This window comes from Formica exsecta, unplaced genomic scaffold (assembly GCF_003651465.1).
Source record: "Formica exsecta isolate Colony F162 unplaced genomic scaffold, ASM365146v1 scaffold32, whole genome shotgun sequence".
Lineage (NCBI taxonomy): Eukaryota > Metazoa > Arthropoda > Insecta > Hymenoptera > Formicidae > Formica > Formica exsecta.
This window is the reverse complement of record NW_021850453.1, coordinates 664,751-692,005: the sequence shown is the minus strand read 5'-3', so window position 1 is coordinate 692,005 and position 27,255 is coordinate 664,751. Positions and strand designations below refer to the sequence as shown.

The window sequence follows — 27,255 nt, the reverse complement described above, 5'->3', positions numbered from 1 at the left end:
TACGTTGAAGATAGACATATACACGTACTGATATATATATATATATATATATATGCACATAAGATTCATACTCCGTCTCGAAAAGTACGAAGATTACATTTCTTAAAGTGGGCAGCGTTTACATGTTAATAGGACTATAAGAAAAATATTCTACAATGTTTTGTTGAAAGAAGAATAAAGAAAGTCTCCTATACAGCTTTTATTTAACAAAATATTAAAACACAACTTACTGAGTTGTACATACATTTTATAAAAAATAAGAGGCAAAAGAACAGTTATATTCGTTTATATTTGAAAAATGTCTCTATAATGATATCACAGATAATATAGATAATACTTACACATTATCAAGTATATAATTCATATGCACGAGAAAAATCATATACAATCTTTATTTATTATCATTCCTATTAATTACAATGTTATATTGTAAATAATTATCATTATTTTCTTTACAAGCACACACACACACACACAATATACTATTATATATAGTATGTGTGTTTACATGTGTACTTTGTATATTTAAATAAGTCGCCATTTCTCTATCAAATTTGTAGAAGAGCGCTCTATTATCACGAGTGATTGATAATACGATATTAAAATATTGTATATATTTGTATCATATAATAAAAAAAATAATACATATGGACATCTCTGTCACAATCCAAATGTACAATAATAACAGTTGGGCATTATATTGTTCATCTTTGTTTAAGCGAGATGTTTAAGTAAATAAATTTAAATGATTTTGTTCCTTTGTAGTCGAGCAGAGCGAGCTTTGCGGATTCCAAGATGTTATTTCGCTTCTCGTTTCATATTTTGTCTGAGAATCTAGCTATTAGTTCTAGCTATATTAGTTTCTCAAGCAATATTTGCCATTTAAAAGAAAAATAATATAGACATGTTACTTTTTTTATTTGACTTTTTTATTGCTATTTCCCTACCTATCTGTGATATGTCAAATTTACATTGTTAATATTGTAAAAAAGATACATATATGGTGTTATATATATAATTTTTACTATAAATTATATATATGTCTTTTATATATAATTTTTAATTGTATAGATGGCAATCAAAAAAACCATATAGAAATTATAAGAAAATTGTATACAATATTTCATTTCTTGTTATCATTTTCCTTTAGCGAATATATCAAGAAAGATCATTATTTAAATTGTGATTTTTCAATTTTTAATATCATACATATATATTATATATATTTTCATGTTTTAATTTGATTAAAATAAATTTTACCCAAACTTAGATGTGAACAATGTAATTTTACTATAAACTAATTTTATTCTTTGACTTCCTTTAGTTTATAAAAAGCTCATCTTTCTTTTCTTTCTTTTAATTGCTTATTATAATTTGGAAATTAGTATTTTAATTTTTGCTAAAAAAAAAATTGTCTCCAAATTAACTAAATAAAGAAAATCATTAAAAAATAATACGGTAAAAATAGAATAATTTATTTATACTATAAAAATAGAATAATTTATATAATATACTATATATGAAAAAAATCGTAAATGTATTATTCGGGACTTCGGGATACGTTCCGTTTGATGAAAATTCGGTGCATTTGTTTGACCAATCGGAGCATGCTAACTCCTATATGGGGTGCGTTCGGAAATTCTACTCCTGAGATAAAGTAGCATTAAATTGACAAGGAAGTCTTTGCTCCTCTTGCCCTGATAATTATAGTTATATATGTTATATCAGACGTCAGGTATGTATATCGAAATGTTATTTTTGATAATCGTATACAGATTTATTCACATTTTATATATATGTGTGATAATTATATTTATGGTTAACGTTAATTTTTTAGCAGCGGTAAATTTCTGTATTTTAGCAAAATGAGTTCCAGTACCCTTACTGCAAGAGCAGAGCAATACTTTTACAGTATTAATCCTATAGCTCAGAGAATTGGCGAAGATATAACCGCGACGAAGGAAGCTTACGAGGGGCTATGGAACACCTTGAGTACAGCAGAGCGCAATCAAGCTATCAATGAAACTATAATTCAACCTGAGGTAGCTTTAAAGTATACTTTGAAGAAGATCGAGTTGACTAAAGAATTACCAGAATGGTATCCAAAGCTGCGTATACAGACTGGAATGAAATATGTCATAGATGAAACTGGTTCTGTGAGTAGTAATGTTGTTAATGCTTATGAAACATTAAATATACAACAAATTGATAACTTATTTCTCATTGCATTGCAGACATTACGATGGCGGGATGAGCACTCTGCACCATTTTCATTTATGACTCAGTCACAGATGAATCTCAATCTTATTGATTCTAATGAAGATGTGAAATCTAAATCGATGAGAACTCATTTTGGAGAGTCACCACATTTTTCCAGTCCTGTGAAGGCACAAAGAAGCAACCCTTGTTCAATGAATGACAGCTACAACTCTGCACACCAAATCAGCTGTTATCAATCGGATTGTTACACCGCCAGTCTATTTGAAAACAATCAATGTAGCGATTTATTGACAAACAGAATTGATAGCGAACATTCTGACAGTATATTTGCTAAACTGATTAATAAGACTTCTTTATTGAAATTACAAAGCAATGTTGAGGATGATATGGAGAGTTTGGTGAGGGAGAGAGATTCTGATACAGATAAAAGTCAATCGAATACTGTGATAATGTCGCGAACAAAGTCGAGCGATATAAACGAGTCAACTGCTCTGTTAGAAACACCTAGTTCCTACAGCAGCTTTCAATCATCCCAATTGAATCAAGAAGAGGAAGAGAGAAGTATACCAAAGACTGGATTTGAGTTTCTTGATAATTGGTAAATTTATTCCATTGTAGGAATAACTCAATTTCCTCTGCATGCGTTTTTATTATATAAAGGATATTTCCATAATATTCTAGGAATATAAGTTGGATATGTAGATACAGATATTTGAGCAATGTATTTGATCTGATTATTTTCCATTGTTGTGTGTTGTATAAAAATTATTATATGAATGTATGCGTACAAGTCAAAGTATATTTATGTAGAAGAAGATGGAATATTTTTTACATCGAGACTTTTTAACAAGATTTTTTATATGCTTATATTTTATAACTTAATTTTATTTGTACGATATACTACCAGATACCATTTATATAACAGATGACATAAAGAGGATTATAAATAATCTTCAAAGACTGAAAAGAATAATTTCCAATAGAATATTTATGATCTCTCATAAGACCTAAGCCTACCTAGATTTTGATAGACACAATTATGTTATGTATTGCTTAGATATCGAACAATATGTAACCAGTTTAAATTTGTTACCTTTTTTTATAATATTGTATTTTATACTATTAACATTTCATATATAGCATGAGCTTACGAACAAATAAGTATGCTTAATATACTCTAAATGTTTGATCACAATCATTATTTACAAGCAACAATTTAGCTTAAACAAATTTATGTAGATCATCGATTGTATATCAATATATGTATGAATACGTTATCATGAGTATACATAACTTACTCTTTTCATACATTATCATATTTCCATAATATATATCTGTGTCAATTATGTTACAAATCATGATTTGCTTTTCTAGATTCTCAAAATTTTCTCAAATCCAATTAATTAGCGCTGTCTTCACAAAACAGTCTCAAACTCTTTCCATTATTTTCAAAAAGATTCATTTGATTGATCCTTCAGGTAGTCCAGAATCCGGACAACCAAACTAGAAATATCAGATTAATAAAAAAAAATTCTCTTTTTGTTTGTTAATATAAAAAACGAATAAATTTTTTAAATTAATTTAGAACGATATCTATAAAAGAAATGAGATAAAATTATAAAAGATCTGTGTCATTCTTTGTGTATTGTATCACGATCGATGCTGTTATACCTTCAGTGCTAGGTGACTGTATGATCGTTATGTTTTCATCACCGCTGCCATCCCGAGCGATTTCGGATGTCCGGTAATACCCGAACATGTTCCCTCTTGTTTCGGAGAGCGAGCAAATTCTTCGTAAATCCGTCGTCTTCATTATTCGTTTGGCCTCTGATTTGCGCTCGAAGGGTGACATCAGTATCAGATGCCGCTTCGACGATGTCCGAACTGAAACTTAAAAAAAAATCAATGGCAATGATTTCGAAATCAATTTTGCATTTCAAAATTACATTGAATATAGCAAAGAAATTCCATGGTTTTATTTCGATATCAATAAAAGTTTTATTATACGTTAAAACTCCTATATCTAACTGTGCTATATCTATATTGAATGGATGCCAAAAGTGAGAAATCATACATCGATAACATCGATATGAATAAATTTTTTGTAAACCATTACTCTCTCTTGTGTTCAATAATATGAATTAGTAAAATATAGCAAAAAATCCCTTTTTTGTTATCCTGAATTAATAAATGCATGTATAATTTATTTTCATGTATATATCTTACATTTCCAGAAAATAGATTTTATGACAATTAGCTAAAATTTACAGCTATTTTTTTTTATTAATCTATGAATCAAAAAAAGAAATTTTTAAGTTTTCTGTGCATCTCCTGTATTTTATTTGTATTATGCGATATTATGTTGCTCATGTTTGCTCACCATTTGTATCGTTTTTATCTCCTGATGCACCCTTACATGTGTTTTTCGATTCCTTCGACGGTTTGTCAGACAATGCGGATAAACTTCTCGAAACGATGGCCGTCTGTTGATTACCGTCGTTGCATGACGATCCCCGAAAGACGTTCGGCAGAGATTTACCTTTCGGTTTCAACAGAGTAATTTGCGGAAAGCAAGAACCTGACAACGAATTATTATTTAAAATGTTATTTTAAAATTTTATTTTTAAATGATATTTATTAAAGAGTATTAAAAAGAGAGAAACACGCTCTTTGTATTTTCTTCAACATACATTTTGTGGAAGTTGCAACAACTTTAGAACCGCCGCATTTATCTTTTCGTTCTGGACGTCCTCTGGAAGGACTGCATTGTCCGTATCCTGAACATCTCTGCCCATCGAAACAATCCTGGTTTTTGGAAGGTATCGAACGCCTCTCATCACCTGCGTTACTATTTCCGTACTGTTCCATGGCTTGACGTTCCAATTCCTGTAATATGATAACGTGTATCAGTGCGAGATACTTCGTTTTGTGTGAAAAATAGTTGAACAAAGATAAATTGAAAAGAATATGCTTCTGCGCGAAATTAAATAGATATCCAATTTTCGACGTCAAGGTTGTGAAAGAGATCAAATCCTTTCTATTAGAATAATTAGAAGATACCGATTGATAAATAAAACTATCGAAATGGAAAGAAGTCACGATAAAATTCCGATCCTTGATTTTAAAAACTAGAAGAATCTGTAATTTTACACAATCCTTAAATTCTTGTCAATCCCTTCTGATTCACCCATTTTTTTTCGCGAGGCTATCTAGCTATACCACGAGATTAATATTCAAGTTGCCTGGTATTTGAGAGCTAGCGACTCTTCCGAGTTTCTGTACTGTTCCATTGCTTGCTGTTCGAGCTCATCGTATCTAAAGTTAATTGGAGAAAAATGGTTACCGATTATCTTAAATTTTCAAAACTAATTGTAAGTAGATAAAATTTTATTATTACCTTTCCTCGAAGACATTCTCCAGAGCCGCTCCGCTCGAGGCATTTGCCAGGACATCTCTGTAAAGCGGCCGTTTCGTCCTTCTGTTCCTCTCTTCGGCGTCCGAGACCCTACATTTGGGGCTGTCGCTCCCGAAAATTTTATTTTTCGATCTCGAAGTCTCGGACGATCTTTGTTGACCTTCAACGGCGGTTCTCCAGCTGGTGCCGGCTCCTCTACAGCATTCATACTTTTCCTCGAAACTGCGCAGTTCAGACACCAGTGCGTTCACAGTCACGACCTCCTTTGCCCCCCTTGCGCAACGATCCCTGTCAAACCATTGCATCTGCACGTTGCGACCAGAAGTTCTCAGGCTCTGTTTGGATTCCAGGAGGAAGGGTTGCTGAGCGGTGCCCTTTGAGCGTCGCGTTTTGATATTATTTTTCGTCAATAGTATGAGATTGTTGAAGTCAACTCCCTGACTCTTCCGTTTCGGCATCGGTTCCTGGTACAGCTCCATTGGTCGTTGGTATACTGGTATGGATGTCGTCGGACTCGGTTGGGTGTAGGGTAAAAATTTCTCGTATATCTGCCAATTATACAATACGCGGTTTTGTCAAGGACCTTTTAATTTTATACGAAGATCTAAGAAAATATTATAGTCAACGCAAATATAATGTCACGCGCCGATCAATTTAAGGTAATTAATAATTATTACAATAATAATAAAATCCTTAAATGTGAATAATAATTGTAGCTTGAAATAATTGATGAGGTAAATATATAAATATAGAATAATTTTGAGGTAAATCCAAACTTCCACATATTGAATTGATAAAATTCTCAAATTTTTCTCTGAATTATTTTTATCGAAAAACAATACCTGCAAGGGACGATGCACGATCGAAGCGTCATTAATCGACCGCAAGGACGTGCAGATCGGCAGAGGTGACGAAGAGGACGCTGTTAATTGTAATTGCACCGGCGGTGCAACCCTTTGGATCCATTCCTGAGGCGAACGGAACATGTTCGTTTCGGTCGCTGGCAATATAGACATCCTGGTGTTCTATATATAGAGAAATCGCAAAGAATAAATTATTGATACGAGATTTCATCCTCATAGATTTTCCATTTACCGGAAAAACGGTCGTCGCAATATCGTGTTGCGGTCTGTTGTAAGGAAACAGCTCGCTCTGATAATTTCGGTCGTTTAGCGACGGAAAGTAACGTATCTGACAAGCCCTGCGTTCCTTATCACTATTCATGCTGTAGCTTGTTATTGAAGGTAAATTGGATTTCGGAAAGAATTCTGGTACTTCGGCGCTTAAAACCGGTGGCGGTGGTGGCGGCGGTGATTGCAACACTCTTCGCTGATATTCCGTTCTTAGAATCAAAGGCTGATACTGTAAAGTGCAGTAAAATTGTTGTTGATGATGCTGGACGGTGGGCTGCGTTTGCCGCGCGATTTGCTGGCAATTCTGCCGGTTTTGCTGCTGCTGTTGCTGAAACTTTTCGGGGTTCCATATATCGCGCACGGCGTCGCTCCCGATGCGAGATTCCAGTTGCATTTCCGCAGCGGTTTCGACGGTGTATCGACGATAACGAGCGAATATTTCAGTCGACTTCTCATGTGGTCCTGGCAACGCGATATATGCAGTCAAAAATATAAAGAGTGAGACGACTTCGATTCATAAAAATTAATTTTAATATATATATATAACAACAATAATTAATAAATATATTTGATTTCTAGATAGAATAAACAAAGAAAGACATGAGATAATTAGGAATTATAATTTCTACTATCTTTTCCACTTAAGAAAAATATACAGAGATGTATAATTTATTACTTATATCGTTGTTAATTTATATAAGAATATTGCTTACTCTTATTGGTTTCAGATTTGTGAATTGGAAATAATTCGTCATGTAATCCAATCTTTTTGCTCTTCTTTGGACTGACTTTTTGACGTCGCTTTTTCGAGCCCTCGTTCCAATTTGATTGGAAACTCGAGCAAACAACTTCGTTTTCCCTTCTCACAGTGTTACACTTCAGTATTGGTATTGCTGAGCTTTGCATATTGAACATACTGTTAATGTGAGATATGAAAATCTGATCGCAAATTAAATAATTAATTATAATTTATATCGTTATACTATACTACGCTTCAATTAATTTATTATCCCCTTATTAATTATTATCATATAGAGATTTACTATTAATTATAAAATGATAATTAATTTCTCGATATTTTTGTCTCTGAGAGTTTCTCTCGTGGAAAGGGGGGGGGGGAGGAGCGGGAAGAGGCTTCGGGAATATAAGAATAATACGGAAGTGCTGAAGCGAACTAACGGTTCCCGATGCGATCGCGTGCTGTTCGGTGAGATTAACCGGGCGAAGTGTTCTTGAACTTCAGGAAGCATCCACGGTTCCACAGCCTCCGTAGTTGAACGGAAGTGGCGAGACCCGCTATCCGACGATTTACCGTCGTCCGGCCTGTACATTCCCTCGTACTGCTCGTCGTACTCATAATTACCGTATTTCGCCAAGCGCGATTCAGAGATGACGTCTCGGACGAGTCTCGGACGATAATCACTATTTTCTTGGTACTTCGCGATTACCTCGCAACTCTGACATTAACGATAAGTTATCATTATGCCAGAATAGATTTCTCCTCCCTTTATCTCGAAGTTCTCAAGTATTACGGTAGTTTTTTCACCTTCAATCGACAGTATTTCTGTTATTTTCAATATACGATATACATATACGAGATATTTGTGAATTTAATTAATTAATTAATTAATTAATGATTTTTTTCTTTCATATACAAAACGTCCTCAAATGACGATAGGCAGCGATCGATACTGATAAAAGACATTCGGAAATATGGATAATGCGGTACTTTGGATATCTATCGGATACTCGAAAGAGAGTATTTGTTGAGCGTCTCACTTGAATCCAGAGAGAATGATTTAACTTTCGAAAGGGATCCTCGGGATCATAGGTCCAGACCTTGTCGGCGATCAGACTGATATTTGCGTAGGCGCTATTTAGAAGCTCGTCGTCGTATGACGGAAGTGGAGATATCATTATCTGTACATTATAACCGATCGATCCGATATTCCGATAGTCCGATGAGAGGTCAATAAAAACTTTCGCGTTACAAGCTTTCTCTCGTAGTTCCGTGTTCCACAAATCAATTGAGAATTCGATCTCAAATTAATAAATGCAATAAATAATAATAATAATAAATAATAAATAGTGATTAATATCCGATGCCGTATTTTATACGGAGTGAAATCGGTTTTGACAAAAGTATTGGAGCCACGTAAGAGATGAAGATCGAAGATGGCTTGTTCACGATTTATCGACTAGCAGATAGTGAACTTTCTTCAGGCATCTTTAAAAGGCAATGCGACAACTTTTTTTTTCACTCAAATTTAAATATATAAATATTTATATATTTAAATTTGACGATTGTATTTTTAAATAAAAAAATATTTGTAGATATTATGCGATATACTAAGAAAAATGGAAATTAACGATTTATGCTACATAAAAAGTTTTCAAAACAACTTGACATATCAGAAAAAATTCTATCAATATCTTAAAATGAGAAGGAATAAGAGAAGGGGATAAATGACGGTACACGGCAGCTTTTACAAATTTGTCGTTTCTATTACGAGTTATGGTCGATGATGATAAAATAGCACGCACTCGCGCACGCATTCGCACTTTTATACAACTCACTCACATACGCGACAGTTTTATTTACAGGGTGAGACAGATCGTGGACAGATCTGTCATAATTTACAACGTAAACGTATCAAGCGAGCCGCTACTCGCGAAATTGCAAAAATAAGCGGAAAAGGAAAATCAGTCTGGTAGAGTCTGCGAGAAGCAGGTACTCTCAGGAACGCTACGACGGCATTATTGTCTCTCTAACGAATACGAATTGAGCACGAAATCGACACGACGATATTACATTATCCAATATAATCCCGTCAGCGATGTTCCGTTATCGTTACGATTCGAGTAGTATCGATATAGCGAAGTAGTTATTTCTTATAATGAGGGAAGACAAACTCTCTCTCCCTTCTCTCGGCGGACGTTTTTTCAATCAAAACGCATTTTTTTTTCAATCGAATGGCTAAGAATGGCTATGACGTACTTCGATAAATTATAAATTTAACAAGTATCATTCCGGACCGTTTGAATCAGATTTTCAAACTATTATAATTTCGGCGAATTTTAATCCGATTTATAGAAAAATAGATTTTATATTAATAATGGCGTTTCTCTCTCTCTCTCTCTCTCTCTCTCTGTTATCGTGGATAAAATTAATATAATTTATAGCATTTAAATTCAAACTCACCGAGATAGCATTCCTATTTATCGAATTGCAATACACGAGAAATGTTTACAATTCTGTCACTAATCACTAATTTCTTTTATTATACTTTTATCTTGTACTTATTATTATCAAGAAATTAATTTTTAAAATATAATTATAAAATATGACATCTTTAATCACATATAAGGGTAAAAAGTACAATTAAAGAATAATATATATAAAATTATTTAAAGAATATATATATTGCAATTATATATTTCGAAAATTTTCTCGTGTTACAATCTAAATAAATAGAAACGTATAATAGTTTTCATTTCTGATTTAAATACTATCGTGAGGTAAGAATGCCTATGTGCCACGCATACACACACATACGTACATTTAGCCATTTAACCAATAATTACAACGTGTGCGACTGTATCGAGTGTATATCTGACATGGCTGTTTAGGATATATACAAAAGTCGCTAGTTAATTAGATTACCTCGATGCCTAGTCGCTCATTTTTTCATCTCGTAATTAAAATAATATTCAATGTAAATTCGCGTAATCCTGTTTCGTATTTAATATTGCGTACGATCGTTCAAGATGTATGAGATACGAATATTTTTCCCGCAAATTGAGCATCAATATATTTATTAATTTAATCAAAACTAATATTATTAGTAATATTAACATTGCACGAGTTTGCGTAATTTAATATTAATATTAATAATATTAATTTTAATCTTAATTGCAATCGATATTAATCGATCATTAGTCGCAAGAGAAGTTTTGTGCAGTTCGACCGATCGTATAACTGAGGGATAGGCATTTCGCGAACGAGTCGTTTTGATTAGAAACGTGTCATTCAATATTTACAAATATTCGCGAAATAAAAGAGTACGATAAAAAATAACGAGTCTCTCTTTCTCTCTCTCTCTTTCTTCGAGAAAAATTACACTTTATGGCAAGATGATCGCGCATTTGGCGCGGCACCTCGCTGCAACGTCGTAAATGTTGCAACGATTTTTCACCAACAACACTTAGAATCTACGTTTTAAAATCGGCACCTTTCTTAAACACGTTCTCGCATGACTCAAGATTACGATCATCCAAAGCCCGATGCCGTGGATGTCGCGATTTATATAAACTATTGTTTTACAAACGTCCAACTAGTCAATTAAACAGCAACATTTCTACGTCGTAGATTTCGCCATTTTTTCAGGCAAGGAGAATCTTTACAATCTTCTCTGAAAGAATTTTCAAGACTACTAGTCAGTTTACTAAATTGTCTCGGCATCGTTCGTCGGACTGTTTCAAACGTATTCCTCGGACGGTTTGGGGATATTCGCCGGTAATCTAGGTACTCGGCTGGTGCTATCCGGTAATTCGGCGATGTCGATGAAAACGCCGACGAGACTCTCAAAGTTGGGTCTCCAATTGAGCAGATAGTCCCAGCTAAGAGCATCTTCGGTGGCGGTGATAGTGGTGGTGGTGGTGGTGGGCGAGCCGTTGTTGGCATGGTTGCCGTAGAGGAGACCGCCCATATGGGTCGATAGATCGTCGTCCGAGGCGACGAGGGTGCTGAGGGAGCCACGGAACGAGCTGTCGAAGCCGTCATAATTGCCGACAACGTTTGGCGGTAACGGCGGTTTCGTTGACTGCGACGACTCGACATTGCTCCTGCTACCTTGGGGTCCGCTACCCTCGTCAGCTTGCTTGGCAAACAGGTTGTCGGACCGCTTGTCACCTACCAGCGAGCCGTTGTCGTATTCGATCTCCGAGCACGTAAAGCTATCGTTGCCACTCTCGTCGGTGGTCGACGAGTTTCGTCGCTCGAGTCTCTCCGCGGGCGGTGTATGACGTCGATGGTGGTGCAGGGGCCCGTGAGCGGGTGGACCCCTCGCCTCGCTGGACGAGCTCACGGCGTCCAGGGTAGAAACTAGACTAGACGTTCTCGGGCGAGAATTTAATCGCTCGATCTCCTCTGCGGTAAGACCCATCGGACCCGAGGATACGTTGTTCACCGAATTCTCATTGTTGGATTGCGGAGCCTTCCTACTGGCGGTTGAGCCCGACAGCTGACTCATAATGGGCGAATTCAGGCTTCTCTCACTGTTGGAATTCAACGCGTCCTTGCCGACACCGCCCGACGAGGATGTGGTGGCCAGCAACGCGCTTTGCAGCGGCTTCCCACTGATGTCGTGAAGCGTAAGAATCCGCGGTTGTTGAGCGGATAATTCGCTGCTGGGTGATAGTCTCGCTAATGGGGTACTTTGGAGTAGTTTCGGCGCCGGTCCAGGTGGTTGGTTCACGTTGGGCGGCGGCATAGCTCGCGGTGGAAAGGGTCCGGTATGACGGTGTTGCTGTCCCGTGTGCTTATGGTGATTGCTATAATTACCTGCGCAGAAAATTGCTATTTAAATCGATCGCATAACATATCACATTTCTTGATACATACATGTATAAAAAGAATTTTAAATTTGGTAAACATTTTTGTACATATTTTATAGATTTAAAACTTAGATTTTATTACTTTTCTTTATATCTCAAAAACAAAATTATTTTATTAGCTATTAAAATGTTATTGCAAAAATATTCTATTAATGTCTCTAAAATTAAACAATATAGTCTATATTTAAATTAGTTTATCCCTACTATATTTTATTAATTATCCCTACTTTGAATTTTTAATATCTCTCGTCAATTGTCAAAACTATCAACAATCGTGGTTTTCTCTCACCTAAAGGAGGCGGAGTGGCCTTGTACTTTCTCATGCCGTCGCGATAGCCCTTATAATGATACACGATGTCGATGTCGCTGGGAGCGATCGAGCTAGCGTTCTCCAGATCGTAGTGCTCCGGGATGTCAGGTTCCGGATTATGTTCGTGCGAATGTAAGGAGGTCTGGGCAGGGGGTGGCAGCGGCGGGTGTTCGTCACGGATAGGCGGTGACTTGGTGACTTCTCTCTCGATGATGTCGGGTCGTTGCGGTCGATGCTCGGCAGTGGCGTTGATCTCGCGCTCCTTGTACTTTTTCGAGATTAACTCGGGCCCCATGTGACCCACACCGCGCAGATCCGATGTGTCCGAGATATACGTGTTTTCGTGTCGGGACATGAGATTGTCGTTCCCGGCGCCGACCAACGAATTGCCGGTCATGATGGCGTTCGTGTTCTTGTTGACAACCGACGGAGCCGATTTTTCCTTGTTCTGTCGGCGTAATCGGAATACTATGAAGCTCACCAGCATCGCGATCAGCAGAATGACGAAGAAGACGATGACCAGAGTGATGCCGATACTGAGGGGATCCGCGGTTGCGGCTGCACTGATGCCGATCGGTCCTCTGCATCCGGTACTCACTTTGCCGTGATAAAGTGTATTTTTGAAGATGGAACCGGAACCGTTGAACGGCTGCACCTCGTTGTTGATGGTAAAGTTAGCTAGACAACCCTCAAAGCTTTTAGCATCAGCGCTATGAGCGTAATAGAGATCCCGGTTAACTCCACCGATCGACAGGATAGACAAATAGGGATCGAGAAAGTCGTGAACACCCGCCGAATCCAACTCGTCACCCGTCACGGCACCGTCGACCAGCAGTCTTAATCCTCCGGTATAGGCGTGGAGAGTCAAATTATGCCAATGTCCATCGGCGAGTCCGCGCTCGATGTTGATTGACATGTTCACCGACGATCCGAGCAGAGAAGTGTAAATCAGCTGACCGTTACGAAGCTGAAGCATAGAATAGTCATGTCAATTGAATCACAAAATAAAATAGGATTCTATTTACTTCTTTATATATTTCACGATATTATCTATTTTATTAATTTATTTATATTCCGAGAAAATCAAGAGAACAAGAAATTATTATAAAAAAAGTTAACAGTTAATAAAATTCTGAAAGTTGAATATCATTAAAAATAAATCTTTTATTAATAAAAAAAGATGCCGTTTCAACATGTGCCTCACCTCTACGGATGTAAAATGCTTATTGGTTGCAGCGTATATCAAGATACCATCAGGTTTTACAGTTCTGAACATCAGACCGATTGTCTTCGATGGAGAAGAGTTTGTTATAAAACTCGTGTCGTCGATGAGATCGCGCCTAACGCGATTCGTATGCCATATTGTTGAGCCATCATAGAGATATTCCAACAATTGCATCCTTTTGTGTTTCTCCGAAATCTGCGTGTGAACAATATCAATTATTTCAATTCAAAATTATTCAGAAATAGCAAAATAACATCGGCAAAATGTGGTTGTGATATATAAATTGTTTCACAAGTATTATAATTAATCTGTTAATTAAATTTTTAGAAATTATATTAGTAATTCCTTGACTTCTTTAAATTAATGTCACAATTACAATGAGTAATATTGCTACAATATACTTGACATTATTATTTTGTTGTTACAGTTGTTATATTATTAAATACGTATTATATTATTACATTTATAATTAATTTTAATTAATTATAATACACATACACATATATTATATATAAAATTAAATTAAATTAAATGTACTTGTTTTTACCTTAAACTCGATAAATCCTCCCTCGCTCAACGTAATGGGATCCATGGCGCCGTGACAGTTGGGCGCTGTCAGAGATCCGCATTGACATATTACTTGATGCCACTTGTCGTAACATCGTGCGCCCGTACCGCAGACGGAAATGGTGTCTTTCTCATCTCTTAGGCAAGGACTTCGCTGCGATCTGAGGCACGTGGATTTGACGCCGCGCGACGCGAGCGGATTCGTCAGATTCAGGGCCCTTCCGTTTATTGCCACCGAATGAATGCAACCTACAAAATCGTCGGAATGCACTTGACCAGGACGTTCTAGCACGGGATCGGCGTTCTCCAGACCACCCAGTAGAAGAGGATTGTTGTTGAAATTCAGGGTCCTGCAAATATATCGAATATATCAATCATTAAGATTCTCGCGTTTAAATTAACTTTGGATTTAAAATGCTATTAAACATTGAATAATCAAGAAAAACGTTTTTGAATGCCATTGGATATGTAATTATTAATAATTATCTCCATTACAGTATCAAATAATCGAATTTTTAAATTTAGAGTTTTTATAATTTTATAATGATCAAACATTTTATATACTAATGATGTATTAATTTTATCGCTCAAACTTTTAAGACTAAAAGAAAAATTCGATTTTTTTGCGAAATCTTATTCACTTCTGTGAGTTAATTAATTCTCCTTATTTTATAGCTTTTATCAATAAACAATAAAAAAAAAAAAAAAAATACTAACCCGGTCGGACCCACGTCGTCTGCGTAACAGGTACCATCGCCAGGTCTACAATCGTCGCAGACATCGCCGTGTTCCCTGCAAACGGACACGCTGAGCGAGACGACTCTGCCGTTTCTGGTGGCGGTGACCTTGCGCCACTCGCCGTCCGATACCGGTTTCTCGGTCTTGATGGCTACGGTAGTAATCGCGCTTCTGGCACCGCCGTACGAGAAGACCACTCGGCCATCGATCAACTCCAACACGACAAAGTCCGAGCGGCCGCCCGTCTGCGGCGCGTAATTGTACAGTAATAAAGCGTCCGGCTTCGTGGTGGCGAACACGATGGTGATGTCATTCGTGTTAGAGTCCAGCGCTGGGAATGCCATGTAGGACAGCTCGTCGAAGCCAAAGGTCGAGCGCTCGCAATGCCGTCCATAGCGACCTTCGGGACAGCTGCATCGATATCTGCGCGCGACAATTTTATTTTTCATTTTTTTTCATATAAAGAAATCAGTCAATATTTAAAAAAGAATACGCTATAATATAAACATTATTTTACATATATAGTATACTATTTTATAGAGTATATTACATTATACTAACTTTAAAAATATCTTATTTTATATAAAAATTTTCTCTGCAATCCTTATAAAAAATAGACGATCCTTTTGTGTGCGCGCTCGTTTATGTATACAACTAAAATATTATGATTATATATAATTAAAGGATCAACGAACCCAGGTTTCTCTCCCACGCACAAACCACCGTACAAGCAAGGATTCGGTCGACAAGAGTCGGTGATTGCCTCGCAGTGATTTCCTCTGTAGCCTGCTCGGCAGAGGCAGAAAAAGCTGAGACTATCTGGGCTGTTTCTGCACGATCCGCCGTTTCGACACGGATTGCTGGCACACGCGTCGCCCCTCTCGAGCTCGCACAGTTTGCCGTCGCGATCGATGGGACAAGTGCATTGGAAATCGTATCCCAAACGACGGCATTGCCCTCCCTATAGATAAAGAAGAGAATGTGTTATGCGAAAATTTGCGCTTGATATCGATTTTTATGGGAATCTAATTGTAAATTAAAAGAAAAATATTCAGCAATTTCTACGATTCGAATATACGCTATATATTATATATTGTTTAATATTTATCTATTCACAAATCGATCTTTGCGACTCGCATCTATATTTATTGTCGTTAAATTATATATAAATTATATAAATACAATAATATCGATCGCATTCAATTTTCACGTATCACGTATATTGAATTCTATTCTTTATTTAAAATTTTTTTTTGGCAAAATAATTTTCTACTTTTGGTACTCACCAACAAGCAGGGATTCGGTGAACACGGATCCTGCCTTTTCTCGCATTTGTCGCCGGTGAAGCCGTCCCGGCATTTGCAGATCATCTCGTGCATCATTCTGGGCGATGTCAGGATCAGTGCCTGGCTGTCGGTGATTCTGGCATCGTCGTATATGGCCAATCGATCGCTGCAGCTGCCACCGTTTTCGCATGGCACGTGCTTGCACGGGGAATAGCCGATGGTGAATGTGCTATCTTCGAGTAGCGCCTGGATTTGGTCTCCATTACGCATCAACAAATCGGTCACTTCATACTTTGTACGATATCCTGAAAAATATGAACAAAATATTGGCAAAATAATGTTACCACTTTTTTATATCTGGAAATATTAATGTGTAATACAATTGACGCAAAATATAACAAAATATATGAATATTTTTTTAATATATTTTTTTGTGAACTGCAATATTACAATTGAAATTCATCTACGTCTCATAATTAATATATAACTGATACTAGATATGCATATATCACATATATATCTTTTAATATTCATATAATATATTCAAGTTTTCTATATATATTTATTTATGATATTTTTAACTTACCTTGCGGAGAGTCCACTGCCAAATGGACATTCACATCTTGTCCATTCTCACCGATGCTGAAAATAGTGAGTGTGTCGCCGACGTCAATTTTCTCCCGTAGGAGATCCAGAAGTGCTCGGTAATATTGACTAAGAAAATCCTTTGCGGTCATTTTGGAAATTTGCAGAGTTATGCTGTTCTCGATTGTGGCATTCGAGAAAAGTAGAAATTCGATCGTGACCTTGGAGACCACGTCGGGATGTCGTCCGTCGTTGCCGGAGATGCTCAGTGAGTGACCGGTTTCTGTATCCGCAAACACAATTAATCAAGAAAAGATATAATATTCATTCGAGAATAGAAAGATCGATATTCGAGAAATCAATACCAATCGAGATACCCGAAACCTTATCAATATTAATTAAAGTTTGCTGAATATACTTATTGAAAAATCAATACTACTTTTTAAAAATGAAAAAGCACATAGATTAAGATTAGTCGCAAATTTCTAGATACCCGAGAGTTAAAAATTTTTTTTTTTTTGCAATCGATAAATGTGTACCTGGTGTAATCTTGTTAGTGTGTAGATCACAGGCGTTGGGGATGCTGAGCACGCGCGGATTCGAACTTTGAAGTATCTTGCAAGAGTAAGCCCCGGTAATATCCGGGTCATTTGGATGAACATCGGCAATCTTTCCCAGAGGTGTCTTGCCGTTGAACGAGCGCACGATCACGTGGACCGATCTCGGGGCGGACGGGCTGTCGTTTTGATCCGTAACAATCACGGTAACGGTGTGCTCGCTCTTCATTCGAGGTATTCCCGAGTCTTCCACTTCAACCTATATGAAGATAAACAGAGATACTTAGTTTAAGAAAAGCGGGACGTTTAAAATCATTTATCATTCGTGTATACTGACCATGAGATCCAGTTGCGGCATCGTTTCCCTGTCGAGACTCTTGGTAGTTCTCAGCACGCCGGAATGCTTGTCCAAGATGACAACGTCGCTTTGCCTTCCGCCGATCAGTTTGTACGTGAACGGTGCGCCATTGGGCGGCAGATCGGGATCAGTTGCGCTCAAAGTCATCACACTAGTACCGGCCGGTTCGTTCTCGCTGACGTAACCGATCACCTCTGGCGGGTCAAAGACCGGTCCGTTGTCGTTGACGTCCAGTAGCTCGATGTGCACCATTGCAGTGCCGGTCTGCGATGGCGAGCCGGTGTCGATCGCACCGATTGTCAAATCGTAAACGGGCACAGTTTCGCGATCCAGCTGTTTTGCTGTTTCGATGTCACCAGTCTGCGGATCGACCTTAAACGCTTGGCCATGATTGCCGCCGATGATGGAGTACGAGAACTGATTGTTCTGCGGCTTGATGTCCTTGTCGATTGCGCGGACAGTGACGACGCGGGTGCCGTGAACGGCACCCTCCGACACGCTTGCATCGTAAGAGCTCTGTAGAAACTCGGGCGGATCGTTGCCGTCCTGAATGGAGATGATCACCTGCGCCTCGTCGGTGTCGTTGCCGCGTATACCGCCACCGTTCTTCGCCATTACCGTCAACACCACGCGATTCTGCGTTTCGCGATCGAGTCGACGCGACACCCGAATGACGCCGGTTTCCGTGCCGATGGAGAAACCGCGGTCGTTGGACGAGCCCACGAAGAGATAATATACGCGGCCGTCCTCGCCCGAGTCCTGATCGGTCGCCTGGACCAGACCGACCGATGTGCCGACATCGGCACTCTCAGACACGTCCATGTGGAATACCGGTTGAATGAACTTTGGATAGAACTCGTTTACGCCTGTGATGCGCACTACCACGGTCGTAAAACCGACCATCTGCGGATTCGAGTCCGGATTGGCCGCGACAATGTCGAGACTGTACTCGTTCAACTCCTCGTAATCGAAGCTGGTGTCTGATGTAATCTCGCCCGTTTCCTCGCGGATGCGGAAATGATCCTTGCCGCTACCACCGAGAATCTTATACTGCACTACAGCGTACTTGGGAGAATCGATGTCTTGGGCGACTACCTGGAAGTGGGCGGAAAAAAAAAAGAAATTACAATGATTCCCTTCAATTATTCCCTCAAATCATAGAGGAATATTATAATATACGCGGATACTTTTTTTCATTTTAAATTTTATAATTTTTCAAATTTTGCTAATGTATTACATAATTATATCCAAAAATTTATTTTCCAAATCTAAGAAAAAGAACGATTATTCAAAATTTGAATATATTTTCGTTCTCCGAAATAGGCTAAATTATCAAAAGCGCCAGAAATAAAATGAATCAGAATCACATTTTTGAACATACCTTGTAGACAAAACTGTCGGGCGGCGAGTTCTCCGGTAAAAACGCCTCATATACACTCTGATTGAAAATCGGAGGATTGTCGTTGATGTCGGAGACGTTGACGATCAAAGTGGCAACCGCTTGCTTCGGCTCGAATCCCAGATCCATGGCGGTAATGTTCAGCTGATATTCCTGCACTAAATCGTAATCGAGAGGCTCGAGTATGGTAACCGCGCCGGTGATGGGGTGCACGGAGAATTCATTTCTCTCGTTGCCGGCCGAGATCTTGTAGCGTACCATACCATTGGGCCCACTGTCGTCGTCCACGGCGCTCACCGTCAAGATGGTCGTGTTAACTGGCTCGTTCTCCGGCACCCTCACCTGGTGACTGACGGCGGCGAAGGTGGGCGCGTGCCGGTTCTCGCCGGAGATGACAAGCGTTAAAACAACTTGGTCCTTTTGCGGCGGCACGCCTTTATCGGTGGCGTATGCCTTCAACGGGAATACTGTGCCGATAGGAATACCGTTGAGGCTCTTGCGCACATAGACCCAGCCAGTTTGTTCCTCGATGGCAAACAGGTCGCCAGTGCCGTTTATGTACGTCAACGTATAACCGACCTCCGCATTCACGCCGAAGTCGGCGTCGTCATGGGCGATCAGCTGGGTGATACGCTTGCCCACTCCGTAGTTTTCCGGTACCGGCGACAAGTAGGATCTCTGCTCGAAGCGGGGCGCGTTGTTGTTGGCATCCACCACATTTACATGCACCACCGTCCTCGAGGACATCGGTGGCTTGCCATTGTCGGTCGCAATTACGGTTAGCGAGTATAGGTTCTCCGGTGAGGATGGTCGATTACTATGCTTGTAGCGCAGAGTGCGCTTGCTGAAGACATCGCCGGTCGCCGGATCGACGGCGAAGAGATCGGATGGTTGAAGCAGACTGTAAGATATGACGGAGTTCGGTCCCTGCTTGTCGCGATCGATCGCGGTGACCTGACCGACGTGCGCCACCGCCGGCTGAAGCTCGGGAAAGTGAAAGTGATAGGTATTCTCGTCAAACTCGGGCGCGTTGTCGTTCTGGTCTTGAATGGTGATCGTCAGAGCGGTCTCCGTTTGCCACGCCCCGTCTGCCGCTACAACCTACAATCAAATGGACGATACTAGATAAAAATTGTTTTAATTCAAGTATAAAATAAGCGAAGCAAGTATCTTTATAAAACAACTTTCAGGAAACTTTAACATAATTCAAGAGAAGAGACATAATATCTCCTTAAATATAATTAAAAAAAACTAATTTAATTTAATTTTTAAAAGATATTTTAATATAAATGTATAAATCTGAAAAACAGTCTGAATGTTTGTATTGTTTGAAATTCTGTGCTGTAAACATTTTTCTTCCACAAAAATATGATTCTAAAAAATTTTTATTTTATTAAAATACAAAATATTATAGATTTTTTGTCAATATATATAACGTTAAAGATGAGATCCTACCTTTAGCAAATACTCGTCTTGCTCCTCCCTGTCGAGGTGTCCAGTCACAGTCACGTTTCCGCTCAGAGTGTGGATAAAAAACTTTTCTCCCGGATTGTCGGTGAAGCTGTAACTGACGTTCGCATTCTGGCCGATGTCCAGATCGCTGCTGGTGATACGTATGACGAAAGTGCCGATCTCCGCGTTCTCCGTCACGTTGACGCTGAACAGTCGCGTGAAATGCGGTGGATTGTCATTCTTGTCCAGAACGGTCACCAGCACGGTGGTAGTTCCGGTTAACCGCGGGTGACCTTGATCCCTGGCTTCTACAATCAGTTCGTAGGACTCGATCTATGAAAGACACAAATAAAATTAATTAAATAATTATAATGAATAATTATATATGTGTTTTCTCAGAATTCTTAATTGTTCTCTATACTAATATTGTAAATAAATATAAGTTATATAATCGTAATTATAATGTAACTGTAATTATGCATTTATGTACCTCTTCGCGATCCAGCTTAACGTTGGTCTCGATCTGTCCGGTATTGCCATCGATGACGAAAGTATCGGAAAAGTTGTCAACCAAATGATACACGACCTGACCGTTTTCGCTAGAATCGCGGTCTCTCGCGGCGACTTGGCCGACGAACAATGGCGGATACTCGTCCTCCGCCACGGTAGCGTTGTAAATGGCCGCCTCCATCACCGGCGCATTATCATTGGCATCCGTGACATTCACCAAAAGCTGTAGAACGCTCCGCAGCGCGGGCGTATCCGAGTCGCGAACCTCAATCCAGGCTTCGTAATGCGGCGCCGTTTCGTAATCGAAACCGGACGCGACCACGACCTAAACAAAATCCCCGTAATAACGAGATATAAAAAATTATAAATATTTCCGCGACGATAAATAACGTGTTACATTAAATTAAAATCGAGAGGGATTGAATCGCTTCTCGAAAATACATTCCATCTCAATTACCTCTCCGGTGTGAGGCTCGATTCTCAGAGCGTCCCCCACGTTACCGCCGGCCATGCCGTATATCAGATTACTGGCCGATCCACTCTTCGGGGTGGTCGCGCTCAGCTTGGTGATCACCCTGCCCTCGGGCACATCTTCGGGTAGCGTGAATCTCGTGCTAACGCTCGAGCGGAAGCTGGGGAACAACTGCCGCTCCCACAGGTGTATCATCAGATCGGCGGTGACATGTTGGGGCTCGATGCCGCAGTCCGACGCCTGAATCTGCAGCTGATAGGTCGTCTGGTCGCCGGCGAGTTCCTGAGCGGCGCGTATCACGCCGTTATCGAGATCGATGGCGAACCGATCGGCGTCCTTGCCTTGCAGTCGATAAACGATCCGCGAGTTCTCGCCGTCGTCATCATCGGTTGCTTTCGCGCCGAACACGAAATCGCCTTTAAACGTGAAAGAAAAAAACTCGACGTTAGCATTTTATTTCTTAATTGAAATAAAACCGCAAACAATTTAACGATCTCTTTGATCGGTAGGATCGACACATTTAATTATACGCGTTTGAGTATTACTATCGTCGAAAGATCTCATTTACCAGGTTTGGTCGCGCTTGGAACGTAGGCCGTGTATCTGGGACTGGAGAAGCGGGGCGCGTTGTCGTTCACATCCATCACCGAGATGGTCAGATTGACGGTGGAGGCACGTGGCTCCGTTGGGCTCGAATCCCGGGCTACTAAAGTCAGATGGTACACGGCGGTCTGCTCGCGGTCCAGCGGCACCGTGGTGAATACTTCACCTGTATCGGAATCCACGGAAAACCGCTCCGCTTTGTCCCCAAGTAGGCGATAGTATTAAAATTAAAGTTAAAAAAAGAAAAAGAAAAAATTAAATTAAATAAATTAAAACATTCTTGTTACAATTAAACCTGTCATTTTTTTATATGGGATTATATTAATTACGCAATATCGGTTAAGGATCTACCTTATTTTTGCATTGAGTCCTTCATCCTTATCCGTGGCACGCGGTTTGGTGACCCACGTTCCTGCAGGCATGTTTTCCATCACGGCGGCCTTGTAGTCTTGCCGGGCGAACTCGGGATTATGATCGTTCACATCGAGGACGACGATCTTGACAATGCCCGAACCGGTGAGGGGCGGCGAACCTGCAGAGAGGCGCAAAACGCGAATTTTCAGTCGTGTTGTCGTCGGAAGATCATAAAGACAACCGTCATCGCGCGCTGTCACTCTAGCCCGGTTTTTTGCGCTTTTATCGTTATTTCGCGAACCGTAACGCTACGCCGATCCCGTAGTTGGGTCAGTGGAGCGATTATTTCGCTAAATTTACGGCCCGCCTCTCGCGGGCCTCCTTTATGACGGTTTAAATCGGTCCAAACGGAAGGTATATAAACCAGGGCTATAATTTTAACAGAATATTATTACAGGGCTCTGTGTGTGACGCCGATCTGACTCGTGAATTTAGAACTTGCCTGCATTTGTCGTGAAATATACCTTCGACGAACGATATATCGACAAAAATTGTCGCTTCTGCAGTATTATTGCGAAATTAGTCCGGAACAAAGGATGCGTAAAGATTGGTGAACGATAAAAAAAGCTCGACTGAAGCAAAGGTCTATTTTTTATTTTACGGCAAATTATATTTTTTAAATGCATCTCAGTTTTAAATAATTGCTTAATATATAACTACGTTCATCGTAAATTTACTATTTCATTCATCCTGGAATGAGTTGAGAATCGAGAGTTGCATCGGTGAGCTTAAATCGAGATCATGCCTACTATATTTTCGACGTTTTCGCTGAATAAGAATCGCGTTTCTGCTACCTCTTGAAGAATCTCTCGTTTCTAAAATTTTCTCGTTCAGAGACATCTTAAATAATTTCCGTATCCGACGAAAATGATTCTCGATTGTTGACTCTCTTGGAAGAGCCACTCGCGCAAGATTAAAGAGCGGTGCAACGAGATAATTGAGGTCGCGGATGGGGTAGGAAAAGCGACCTTTCTCTCTCTTTTCTAAGTCGCGGAAGTAAGCCGCAAGCGAGCGACGAGATAACGGCCAGTTAATTCAGACGCGACATATACATGCATTCTCCATACGATGCCCATTGTGCTACCGCTTATGATTTACGGATTGAGGTACCGGGAGTAACGACGTTACAGTGCAGGCGGAAAAGTCTTAATTGCGCCGCCTAAAACGCGCCATTACTCTCCCGAGGGGTGAGCGAGGGAGGGAATGGGGAGACTCGATTTCTCTGATTGCGCACCAGGTATCTATATATATATGGCGAGCGTTGGCGTAGCCTAGGGCCACGTGCCCGCACTGACGTACACCGTTCAATCACGCGGTGAATCGAGGAGCAGGAGAAAGGAAGGGAGAGAGGGACGGAGACTGTGCGACTCTGAAGCCGTATTTATCACATTCTAGGGTAAATATCTCGCAAGAATACAGAGATTGGATATATGTACATATATTACGGACCGCGTTAAAATTAGTTGCGGAATCCTCTACTCTCACTTGCTTAAGGATACATCTGACGATTAGAGATAAGAGTTAATAATAGACAAGAGTCACAAAAGACGTCGCTCGGTAAAATTTCTCAAGAATGTCGATTCATCGAGTATCGTGTTTCCTTCAGAAAACGTGATACTTTAGAAAGGCAGTAAATAATAATTTTGATTTTTCTAAATACTAGAAATTCTGACGCCGCGTATCTAAAATTGCGATAGTTGTGTAATAGATTGTATGATTCTAAAATCATTTATAGATTTCATTTAAATTTCTATCGTTTTATGCCATAATGAATGAATTATTAGTTCTCAAATTTTAAATATTTCAATCTCGGCTCCGCAAAGTTAATGATTCATTATCGCGGAGTAACGGTAAAGTTTCGATTAGAGATGTAAGAACGATGATGAGCAATTACAGCCGATGAAAGCGGGAAAGTAAAGGAAATGCGTAGTAGAAGAAGAATGAGAAATCATGCAGCGCAATGTAACAATCGCAGCGCGCATAATAATGTAGCAAGCAAGCGAATTCCCAGAGATTCACAGTCTGAAAAAATGACCCACTTTGCATAATTTGCTTTCCGTCTAATTCCGGTAATGAAGCGACTGACTCGTTACTCGCCGATTCTCACGGAACGGGATTTCGGTCTTGGCCGATCAGGGATTTAAAGAAAACTGCCAGTCTTGTGGCACAAATATAAGGAAAAGACTAAGATGCGTATATAGAGAAAAGTATTTTTTTTCTCGAAAGAATTTTAAAAAAATAGTTTGCAAGGTGCAAGTGAGCCTTGTTCACCATACTGTAATAAGGAGTCATATGTAACGATCACAGAAGAGGGAATTTTCTGTCTATATCTAGTACGCGGACGCACAAGGGATCGCAAGGGCTTCGTATTCGCCGCCAATACGAGATAAAAAATACGTACCCCAAGAGTGCACGGTATATGAATAAAGTAGAATATAATGAACGAGTGCTCAGGCAATATCCAAAAGACGCAAGCACCGGAGAGGAGGGGTGACGAGACCCGAAACGCGCGACTGGAAGAGAGGGGGAGGGGGTGGACGGTGGATGAGAGGGAAGCGAGGTGAAGAGATGGAAAAAACGAAACAGAGGGTAAGATAGATACCGGGTTGGGGAATAAGGCCCGCGGTCGAACGGGAGTGCCAGAAGAAGGGGAGGGGACGATGTGCAGCGCGCCGAGGAAGGTATTCGAGACCGATTATCATAATCGCGCGTCATAACTCTGCCTGGCCTGTCTACCTTGTCGGGGACCGATTGGGCCATCCGAGCCATCGCGACCGAGGGCGGAACGGGCGGAGGGGGAGGGAGAGGGAGATAGAGAGAAGGGGTGAAGACCGAGGAAGGGAACCGGGGGAGGACTACCGGCTTCTAAGAGGAAGGAAAGGAAAAGGGAAAAAAAGGAGCCTTTAAGGGGGAGGAACTGCCCACCGCTTAAAGAATCTCATCGAACAACCCACAAATTTATATCCAATTTGTATATTACCGCTCATTACTTAAATCCACCGCCGTACATCGTCTATCGTCTCTCATCTATGTGCTGCTGCGCTGCAGCTACTGGCGAACAGATGACATTTCGGTGGATCATCGATTGATGGATGGCCGATTGCACGGTTCGCATAAAGAATTAGCGTGAATCGATCACGGGAATAATTACGCGAACGTTGAAGCCAATCGCGAATAATAGCAATCGCATCGTGAAATCAAATAGTTAATAGAGTATGTGGTTTTCCGATTTTAGAATCGTTTCTATTAATATATAGTAGTAATATTATAATTAATATATTATGTATAAAATAAAAATAATGAAAATATATAGAAATATAGACAAGAATAAAATAATATATTAAAGTTATTATAACAAATTTAAAGTTATTATAACGAAAAAATTGATATATTAACGTAAAAGATATTTGCAGAAGAGATTCCAAAAACGAACGTTTAAATAGAAACTAAATATGATAATAGTGCAAAGCGTATAGTAATTTAAATTGAAAATAGATAGTGATTACAGTAACATAATTAAGTTACCAATCTTCAATTTGTCACTATCGTTAAGAAAATAATTAATGTATCACCTCCCCCAAGATACAATATGTTCCTAGCAACAGTCCTCCTTACAGCTCGTGCTCTTGTAACAAACTACCCTGAGTCCGTTAATTGCGTCCGTATCTGCATCATTACGATGCAGTTTTCTCTCATCTATACGCGATTGGGTATTTAATAGATAGTGGAGTGTCTCACCCGTATCCATGGCTACTAAGGTGAGCGTGTATTCGGGCACCAGCTCTCTGTCCAACGGTCGAAGAAGTGATATGTCGCCGGTGCTGGCATTTATGCGAAATAGATCCGTGTCGCCCTCCTTAAGGAAGTACCTGACTTGATCGTTGTACGGTGGCGTATCCGCGTCATATGCCTTAACCTTCAATTTGAATAGACGCAAAAAGATGCTTTAGCTCTCGTTAAAATAGTCGTACGTCGTGAAAATGAAGTCCAGAGAGTCAAACACATAATTAAAGAACTATATGTACCTGTATGACAAAACCGCCGCCTGGCGGCACCATGTTCTCCATAACGTGCGCCAGATAGGGAGAATCGAGGAAAACCGGCGCGTTGTCGTTGATATCGAGGACAGTGATGGTGACTTGGGTGGTATCGCTGCGCGGTGTCTCGCCTACTTCCGCCGCGCAATCCTCGCTGCGGATCGTTAGGTAGTAGCAGGGTTTGCGCTCAAAGTTCAGGTTCTTCGCCACCCGAATTACCCCACTGTCTTCCGAGATCGTAAAGTCCCTATTGTCGTCTCCCATAGCGATGCTGTATCGCACTCTGCCGTTCGCGCCCTCGTCACGGTCCATCGCCGACACCTGAGTTTTGTTGAGAAAAATTTCAGGCATTTTGAAG

General features: G+C 39.8%; 3 protein-coding genes across 4 annotated transcripts in view; 1 reads left to right on the top strand and 2 right to left on the bottom strand.

Moving 5' to 3' along the window:
• Positions 1–1,618: 1,618 nt before the first annotated feature.
• On the top strand, positions 1,619–3,493 carry LOC115238115 (uncharacterized protein C1orf198 homolog). Of its 2 annotated transcripts, none has more exons than XM_029811678.1 (3): positions 1,619–1,735; positions 1,862–2,156; positions 2,235–3,493. In XM_029811678.1, the coding sequence occupies exons 2-3, from the start codon at positions 1,866–1,868 to the stop codon at positions 2,820–2,822; spliced, it is 879 nt and encodes a 292-aa protein (XP_029667538.1). In that variant the 5' UTR covers positions 1,619–1,735; positions 1,862–1,865; the 3' UTR covers positions 2,823–3,493. The 2 variants fall into 2 exon arrangements, with proteins under 2 accessions (XP_029667538.1, XP_029667539.1); XM_029811679.1 differs by having other exon boundaries at positions 1,638–1,735; positions 1,838–2,156.
• Positions 3,494–3,692: 199 nt separating this feature from the next.
• LOC115238114 lies at positions 3,693–8,099 on the bottom strand. The gene is made up of 10 exons (XM_029811677.1): positions 7,948–8,099; positions 7,482–7,684; positions 6,731–7,230; positions 6,478–6,660; positions 5,618–6,183; positions 5,463–5,535; positions 4,941–5,106; positions 4,601–4,798; positions 3,892–4,104; positions 3,693–3,723 (listed from the first exon to the last, which is right to left on the bottom strand). The coding sequence occupies exons 1-10, from the start codon at positions 8,097–8,099 to the stop codon at positions 3,695–3,697; spliced, it is 2,283 nt and encodes a 760-aa protein (XP_029667537.1). The 3' UTR covers positions 3,693–3,694.
• A 2,089-nt stretch (positions 8,100–10,188) lies between these two features.
• The window catches only part of LOC115238111 (cadherin-related tumor suppressor), a 98,150-nt gene continuing 81,083 nt past the window's right edge, over positions 10,189–27,255 (bottom strand). Inside the window, 18 exon segments of the mRNA XM_029811674.1 lie at positions 10,189–12,331; positions 12,674–13,661; positions 13,899–14,114; positions 14,467–14,836; positions 15,204–15,647; positions 15,920–16,185; positions 16,511–16,790; positions 17,045–17,378; positions 17,635–17,911; positions 17,990–19,101; positions 19,388–20,510; positions 20,865–21,194; positions 21,352–21,696; positions 21,829–22,259; positions 22,412–22,664; positions 22,797–22,978; positions 26,599–26,776; positions 26,886–27,218. Of these exon segments, the coding sequence (XP_029667534.1) occupies positions 11,247–12,331; positions 12,674–13,661; positions 13,899–14,114; positions 14,467–14,836; positions 15,204–15,647; positions 15,920–16,185; positions 16,511–16,790; positions 17,045–17,378; positions 17,635–17,911; positions 17,990–19,101; positions 19,388–20,510; positions 20,865–21,194; positions 21,352–21,696; positions 21,829–22,259; positions 22,412–22,664; positions 22,797–22,978; positions 26,599–26,776; positions 26,886–27,218 (8,547 nt within the window). The 3' untranslated portion in view covers positions 10,189–11,246.